This window comes from Chrysochloris asiatica, unplaced genomic scaffold (genome assembly GCF_000296735.1).
Source record: "Chrysochloris asiatica unplaced genomic scaffold, ChrAsi1.0 scaffold00012, whole genome shotgun sequence".
Taxonomy (NCBI): Eukaryota; Metazoa; Chordata; class Mammalia; order Afrosoricida; family Chrysochloridae; genus Chrysochloris; species Chrysochloris asiatica.
The window spans coordinates 18,978,669-18,987,717 of NW_006408530.1; the positions used below are offsets into that span (position 1 = coordinate 18,978,669).

The 9,049-nt window shown below is 34.3% G+C and overlaps 1 protein-coding gene across 3 annotated transcripts in view; it reads left to right on the plus strand.

Annotated features, from left to right (window-relative positions):
- The window catches only part of GTDC1 (glycosyltransferase-like domain containing 1), a 397,543-nt gene extending 388,981 nt beyond the window's left edge, over positions 1–8,562 (plus strand). Inside the window, exons 7-9 of one of the 3 annotated variants that reach the window (XM_006834564.1) lie at positions 1,157–1,227; positions 1,934–2,025; positions 7,435–8,562. In XM_006834564.1, the coding sequence (XP_006834627.1) occupies positions 1,157–1,227; positions 1,934–2,025; positions 7,435–7,518 (247 nt within the window). In that variant the 3' untranslated portion in view covers positions 7,519–8,562. Of the gene's footprint in view, positions 1–1,156; positions 1,228–1,933; positions 2,026–7,434 lie in introns of those variants that run through there. The other 2 variants (XM_006834565.1, XM_006834566.1) reach the window with 2 other exon arrangements.
- Positions 8,563–9,049: the final 487 nt, after the last annotated feature.

The following is a 9,049-nucleotide window of genomic DNA, read 5'->3' on the forward strand; positions in this document are numbered from 1 at the left end:
AACTTTGTAGCATCAAAGCAGAGATTTTTCTTTTAAACTAATTTCAGTTAACATAAAAATAGGAAAAGCATCACCCACTTAAAAACAGCTTAAATTGCATGTACTTTGTCACTGTAAATACACACGGTAAACATTGACATGACTTCAAATTATTCTTGGGTTGAAAAAAACAAAAAACTGCAGTTCAAAATAAAATTCTGCCTTTGGTCAACATTTTGGATGCAATTCAAAGTTTCTCATAAAATAAACATATTTTAAAGAGTGTTTTGAATCTTACTGCATAATTTCTAGCCAACAGAAATTACAGTGGTATCTTTAAAGTTTATTATATGTCAGATCAATAGCCATTATGCAGGGGTAAAACAACCATTGAGATACAATACCTTCCCGCTACTTAACCCTTATTACCACTACCATTATATGCAGAAAGCGTTCTTTAGGGGATCTTTAGAGAAAACCCTCTCACAAAGTGAAACTTTTTCTTTGTTTGCTTAATAAGAAAGGTATTGTTTTTTGATAAAATAGAGAATGTTTTCAATTTTTAGACAAGAAAGCAAAACGTCCATTAAAACAGTCTTCATGAGAGTTTTTCCATAAAGGGGGGGGGGGGGATAGCTTTACATTCTGATAATAACAAATCATTTTGAAGTATGAGCTTTAAACAAAAACGCCCCATCACAACAGATTGTAAATTTTTTTCTGACGATTTAAAGAGTGCCTCTATCATTTCCAAGGCTATAGTGTTAAAGTGGAGTATTTGTTATTTTATTTAAACATTTTTAAAAAGTGAACATTCTGGGACTTTGCAGCATTATTAAGAAAAGCTGTCCCTACTTCACCATGTTGTTACATGTGTTTATCTGCTGATTATAAAATGTGTTAAACAGTATTTAAAAAAAAAAAAATGCAGAGCTGCACTTTGATTAATTCAGTGAACAAAACATATGCTGTTGGTTCTGTTCTATGAAATTCATATATGATCAATATAATCTTTTCAATGAACTGCTTTGGCTTTTAGGATGCTACTGCCGACCATGGTTTTTGTTCCAGTAAACTCTGAACTCATACTGTTAAGTTAAGTACACAAAACCACTTTCTGGCTATGTCACTAATATCTTTTTAATATATTCTGGCCTTCTTTCTAAAATGTCTTTAGGTTGGAAGCTGTATATTGTGGTTGTTACCCACTTTGTCCTAAGGATTTGGTATATCCGGAAATATTTCCAGGTAGCTGCTTTAATGTCTTTTCTTCTTTGACGAGATTTAATACACGGTTAAGGCTAAATTAGAAAGTTTGAAAATAAACTTAGGCAGGAGAAATTGTTTATTTGGCAAGTCAACATGTTAGTGTTAAGGAAATTTTTATGTGTTTTAATACATTAGAGTAAGCTTATATTTACCATCTGTTCTTTTAAGATAACAAAAAAAGCAAGTTTTCAAATAGCTTTCTTCATTGTTAGCATACACATCCCATAATGATGGGATTTTATAAGCAGGTCAGTATTGCTGCAATAACTTATCTTTTTTTTTTTTTTTAATGACATACACAGAAAAATTGAGGACTAAAATTCACACCAAATTATTTAAACTATTGACTAGTTAATAATATGCAACTGTTGTACAGGGTACATACAGCTATAGTACCAGTTCTTTGAAAATATTCTCATCACTAAATAGATCACATATGCATTGTGTTACATTAGAATAATGTATTTTAATCACCCAAAGGAGATGTCTAAACATCACAACTACACAGTCTTATTTAGCATTAAACATCCTTGTGAGCTGAGGTAACCTTATAAAATCATGCTTAAATAATGTAAAACACGAGGCGGCACAGAGCAATATGCATTTTTAATTAGTAAAGTGACTAATATCGAGTGTGTGCTTTGAGGTTTTTGTTTCATTAAAAATGTATCTGTTTTTCCTGCAGCTGAATATCTGTATTCTACACCTGAACAGCTTTCAAAAAGGCTCCGGAATTTCTGCAAGAGACCAGATATTATAAGAAAACATCTCTATAAGGTAGTTATTGAGAAGAGATTTACGTGGTATAAATGGCATATTGAAGTACAAAGAAAAATCTTTAAAAAAAAAAACATTTAATTAACATACTAATGTTTAAAGGAAACATGCTAGGGAGGCATATTAGTTGTTACACTAACAAGGATTAATTAAACTGAATGCCAGTTGTATTAACCTAGGTCTTATGAAATACGTACACTTAATGCACAGTACATGCTTTTTTAAAAAATTTATTGTTTTCTAAGATGACTGTCCTTTACATTTTGCCCCAAGAGGCTTATAAAAATGAACCTGGATTAATGTAACACATTAGTTTAAAAGGAAGTAAAGGAAAGATTCTACAATTATACTAATGAGTGTAAGCCACTCTTCCCACCACAATGAAATCTTCAGTCCTCAAAACTCCAGGTGAATGACATGACTGATGTTTGGTGTTTCTTTGTGAAAGACGATTTTCAGGAATCGAGTATTTGCATTGGCGATTTAATAAAATAATGCAAAAAATCCTTGGTTTATTTAGATTTAGACTGCCAGTCTCATCTCTGAATGGCAGAGGCTAAAAGAACATAGTATAAATGGCAGCATCATTTAGTCCCCTCATTCATTGTCTTTTCTCCCATTGTGTGGATCAAGGATTTTGCACTGTTGAAATGACAACACAAAGAGACCTTACTCTAAGTTTAAGTACTCTGCTTTATGAGTGTTGAAGGTAGCTCTAGGCCATGAGCAATATACCTTTTTATGTTCTTTGAATGTAGCATCTTCCTTTTACATAAATTCAGGATAGTTTGCAATCTATCACTTTTATAATCTGGCATATTTTAATTTTCTGATGTTGATATCTAACCTTCCCTCATGAAATACAGTTGTCTGCCTATTTTCTCTCCTTTCCGTTTTCATGTCCTAAAATACATATTTACATAGTGATACATCAAAACATGACTTTGTTTCTGCAGGAAACAGTTAAACTTCAAGAAAAAGGGAGAGAACCAAAAATGCAATTTAACACCCAATTTCAAGCTCATTATCTTTCATTGTCTATTAACTTGGCAATGGTTCAGAAGGTAGCTCATAATAGTTTAAAATGCTGACTGAACACTTCCAGGCTTCAGTATTACTTCTTGAGTCAATACTATTGTAGCCTATACATGGGAAGCTTCACAAGAAAAGCAGACCTCTAAGGTTTACCTCAGTATTTCTTCCTTTTTAAGGTTCAGTAGCAGTTTTGTTTATGTAAAATATTAAGCAAATGTGCAGAACATGGAAACTGAGGAAATAGGCCAATAATTTTAAATGCAAATAGATTTCATTTTCTATATATGACACAAAGCTATTTTCACAGAGTACACAATCAAGTGTTTTGTTTTGCTTCTTTCAGGTAAATTTTTGGTCAGTACTTACAAATGGATTTCCACTTTTAAAGTCTCTCAGCTTTAAACTTTGCTTCAGGTTAGGCCTTATTAACCCTGTTATTCTGCAGCTGTACACTTTAAACCATTTTAATAGTTATTGCAACAAGTTGCCTTTAACTAGAAAAGAAAACAGATCTCTAGTTGAAATATTTTAATGCAGCTATTGCCATCATTCTAAAAATGAGTGTCAGCTTCGTGATATGCTATTGAAAATCTAACTTGTTCCTCATCCAGCTTAAAGGAGAACCTATACCTGCAATGTTATTTCACTGAATTATTGCATCTTAATGAATTACATACATGTTTAGTCTATAAATCATAAAAGGTTCTATCTCTAAAGTTTATAAATTAGTAATTCCTATGTAAGCATTTGTGAGAATTTATATGTGTGAATTGTTTATATATATTTTTTACCTGGGGTTTTTTTCCTTATACGTCTATAGCATATTTTCACAAATCCTCATTTGTATCTAAATAGTGGTCTCAAAAAAAAAAAAAAAAAAAAAAGAGTGAATCCAAGTATTACATACAAGTACTCAAGGACTCTAAAATAAAATCATCAGAAAAACTAGTACGTTGCAAGACATCAGCACAAAGTTAAACCCACAGGAACAACCCCAGTTTTTACTCTGATTATTGTAATAACAGTTAAAGTCAAGCAGAAAAGGAATGCTTTTGAAAATGTCACTATTAAGAGATAATAAATTATGTTATTTATTACCTTATCTTTTATAAGTATGTTCACTTTCAGATAATGTTTGCTTTCACTAAATACTAAGGAATTATTAACCCCAAAGCAGCTTTTCATCTTTTTTCTTTTTTTAATACAGTGGCAGAGGATTCTTTTTGTACAATAACAAGAATTTTCTTCACCCTTTTGTAGAGTTAGTTCATTGGGCAATGCTGTTTTACTGTTATAAAACATATGCTCATAACATCTAAAAAGATACAATGTCACTGAAATCTTTAATTTGCTCGTTTTACATTTTTACACCTTATTGTGTGTGTGTGGTAAAAGTTTATATTTTTAAATCATCTCAACTGCTAATCATATATAGTTCACTTTAGAATAGGGTTTTTCATATGGATTCACACTTCGAAATTTAATGACTAGAATAAGGCTACTAACACTTGGCTTTCTTCTCACATGAGACATTATACTTTCATTATGAGTGAGCGTTTGGGGGCTATAACTCGAAGAAGATTTGAAACAGAATGCTAGTAACTGAAAAGCAGAAACAGAAGTTGATTCTTTTTTTTTTTTTTCTTAAAGTAACTCTTTCTACTATAGAATACTGTCATGATTTCCTACCTGAAATGGTTTCAGGCCTGAAATGTCTAAATTGCTTGTGTTCATGCATTGGTGCATGTTTGCCCTACTCTCTCTCTCACACACATACATGAACACACAAATATACACTTTTCTTAAACCTTTATAGAAATTCAGTACATGCAATTATCAAATATTAGCTGAGCCACTTCTTAATAAGTTTACATTTACAGTTTAGTAATTCACTACAATGTACTTGTACTTTCAGGACCTAAACTATTCTAGTTAGAGGATATACATTGACTATGATACTTACCAAAGATAAAGTAGATTTCACTTCATCTTCAATAGGAAGTTGATATGAGCGTGCATCAAAAAGTTTGTAGAAAAAAATGGAGTTAAAAGGTAGTGGGATTTTCCCACAAACTTTTTGAAGGGCCCTCATATTTGACTCTCAGAGGAGTCCTGGTCATGTAGTGGTTAAAGCATTCAGCTGCTCACCAAAAGGCTAGCAGGAGAAAGTTGTAGCTGTCTGCTTCCTTAAAGATTGTTGTTGCTTTTAATGGCCGCAGAGTCAACTCTGACTCATAGAGACCCTGTATAGGGTTTCCGAGGCTTTAGATATTTCTGGGAGTAGAAAGCCTCATCTTTCTTCCATGTAACAACTGGTGAGCTCGAACCACCGACCTTATTTTGTTGTTGTTAAGTGCTGTGGAGTCAGTTCTGATTCATAGTGACCCTGTACAGGGATTTTAAGGAGCAGCTGGTGGGTTTGAACCTCCAACCTTGAGGTTAGCAGTCCAGGGTTTATCCTACAGCACCACACTAGGACTCCCCAGGATTCACACAGCCTCAGAAATCCTGGAAGGGAGTTCTGCTTTGTCCTTTAGTGTCACTATGAGTAGGAATTGACCAAACAGAAAAGGGTTTGGTTTGTTGTTTGTTTTTTTTATGTATGACTCTCATGGCTAATTTGAATTCAAGTTTCTGAATGTAGCCATAAAATAACCAGCCAGAGGTTAACTTCCTATGTTAAAGTTCTCCTCTCCAACCTGAACAAGTCTTGCTGTTGTTGTTGTTAAGTGCCACCGAGTCGGTTCTGATTGACAGCAATGCTGTATAGGGCTTCCAGTGAGCAGCTGATGGAATTGAACTACCAACTTTGTAGTTAGCAGTCCAGTGCTTCTCCTACAGTACTACACGAGAAGTCTCCGAACAAGTCTAGTAACATAAAATTGTACTTTCTTTGCCTTGTCTTTACTATGTGATTTTACTTACTAAAAATTCCAAACAATTATTTGAAATCAGTACTTCATGTTTTTAGAGAACTTTAGATCATTATGTTATAAATACTTTAGGGAGAAAAAAAAAATTATAGGGACATGCCTTTGTTACCAGTATTGAAAATAGCACAAAAGCACAAATTGAGTGACTTTCTGTGTGGGGAACAAAAGGATGTCCTCCACTCTTTTAATTTTCAAGAATGACCTGTAATTATTCAGATGATGGCTGCTGATTTGTATTTTATTCTCCTCTTCAAGTTCTTACACATTCAAGAAAACTTTTTATAACTTGCTGTTATTTGAGGGAGAGAAGAATTTTCAAATTTCTGCCTAAAACTGATTCCAAACAGTGATTAAGCTTACAATTCAGATTCCATGCCCAGAAAAGCCATTTGTGGTTGTTTTAATTATGTCAGGCTATATCTACCCGAGCCACAGCCGTGCCACTTAAAGTTTTCTTCAAGTGACTGGTCACTTCAGAAACCCCTTTCCATTTGAGCTTATACTCTAGATGTGAACAACGTGTTGCACAGAAACATTAACTCTCCTCCACAAACAGTACTTTTTCTTAAAGAAAAAGAAAACTGAAAAAACTTGTGACATTTTAAGAACTACTAAAAACAGAACCAGCATAATTTAAGACAAAGGCTCAGTCTTAATCTCTCCTCTCTCCAACCTTCCCTCGTCTTTTTTTTTCTCTTTTCTTCCCTTCCTTTAGTCTTCCTTCCCTCACTTCTATTTGATTTGGTTTGTCTGTGGCCTTTCTTAGTAAAATAGAAACAAAACAAAAATTACTTTAGCACCACAGATAACATTCTGAATGAGTAAGATCAGTTACAGCTTTTAGCTTGTCTTTCTCTGCTATTCATTTGAAGTCTGACTTTAGATGATTTTCTTGGCCCCTATATGATTTATCTGTGAAATGGGAAGAATTTTTAAAAGACCTTAATAGTATTCCCCCTGAGCACTGCCATAATGAAATAATGAATATAAACCAGTTTGTAAACTTGAAGCACTTTATGAATTCCACCTAATAGTAATGGTATTTATCTCGTGCCTTTGACACTTAAAAGTGAAATTCACATTAGCAAAAACATGGATTAAGATGTTGTGTATCTTTTGTTTATAAAAGTTAAAGTTGGTCGATAAATGTCGAATAGCTGTCATCCGTAACATAAACCAGGAAATGTGTGTGCAGCAGAGTGTACCCATTTGCAACAACCGTAGCTTTCCCCTGTTGTTGGAATTACAGTTATACTTTAAACCAATCAGATACTGGGAATTCCTGAGATGATGAAATTTGAGAAGCATTTTCTTGGTGGCTTTTTGAAATATAATTGGTCTAAGTTATTCCAATTTACAGGATGAATTTTCAACATACTTTTTTGTTTCTCAATTGTTAATGCTTCTTCATTTCTTTCTCTTCTCTCCCTCCTCCTTACAGGGTGAAATGACTCCGTTTTCTTGGGCAGCCCTACATGGTAAATTCAGGTCTCTGCTTACAACAGAACCTTGGGAAGATTTGTGACAGATGGGGCTAAGTCACAAACTTGCAGCCTAAGGCAGAATCTGTAGAACTTTCCAGAGTGTGCCCATATTTACCTGATCAGAGAGAAAAGAAAATCTGCAGAGGAAGCTGAGCCTGGCTGCTTGTCATAGCTGACACAGAGCCATCTGCCACAAACCTGTGGCGGCTTCAGATCTCCAATCCCTGCCACCACCCCAACTCAAATTAAATACAGATTCCTAGAGACGTTATGATGGTTACACATGTCCTCGGCATCACATGTAGGAGACTGTTCAAAAAAAAATATGTGGCCTGTTGTATAACCGCACTCATGTATCCCATATGTGGTGCCACATTGAATTTCCGGTTGAATCTGTTTTTATCCTTTGTACTGGATGACATGGTGCCTGAATTCTTTCTCTTCGCCGACACGATGGCAGCCAAACTGCAGCTTCAAACGCTCGCACTTGGCTGGGTTTCTACCTAGGTTGCCAGGTTATCATCGGAGCCTTCTTGTGTCCTCAAAGGGCCACAGGGTCTGAAAGGAGGAGCAGAATGCTACTTGACTAATTGGGCAGCCATCTCAGAATTATTTGTGCGAAAAAGGCTGCTTTAGCACTTTTCTTTTAGCAAATTAATGACTCTCCGGCACAGGGGTTTTTAAGTGAAGGTATTAATAAGAGGTCTGGCAGGTATTCCCATGATTCACAGTGTTACATTTGCATTTAATTAATCTTAAAGAAAGTTGCAAGATAAACAGCTGTAATTCGAACAAACATGGGAAGTACAGTAAGTAGATCTATCTCTTCCATAAAATGAATACTGAGGTACTTGCTTTTATTTTTTTAGGGCTAAAACTAGAGAAATAAAAATATATCTAACAATACTAGCTATTTTGATATAAAATATTCTTCAAAATTATTTGTACCCAGCTACAAATACAGTCTTTTCAAGATAAAACACTTATAATTCCAATAGTCACACTGCTGTATTTGTTGATGTAAAGATGTTTTGAACGGTTAGATTGTAAAATAAATTTTTAATAAAGTACCCAGTGCAATTTTTAATTAGCATATCTCATTTACGTATAAGTGTGTACATCTATCTGTCTGTTTTTCACTGAATACTTCCTTGTGTCAGAGACGATGAATACAATTGATTCTTTTCTGGATGAACAAGGATCTGTTTTGCAAATGTTTGCAAGATATTATGACATTTCCAAGATTTTCTTTGCATTCTGGAAAGCAGGAGGTAAACATTTGTAGTCATTAAGGTAAAGTCTGTTGATAAACCATCTTCTGTTTACTGACAGGTAAATTGTAACTTTGCTTGCTTTTGAAATGAAAAACTTCTTTACACTGTAGAGTGAAGAACAGTCAGTCAGAGGTAGCTAGAAGAGGGCCAGATCTGGCACTCTGAATTCGAGGTATATTGAATAAATAGTCTAACAGTTATCTGAGATCAAGTAGACGGGGTTAAAAAAATCCAGTGGAGCCCTTTTGAAAGGTAGCAAAATTGTAAGCAAGAAATAGATCAAGGTCAGGGAGCCAGG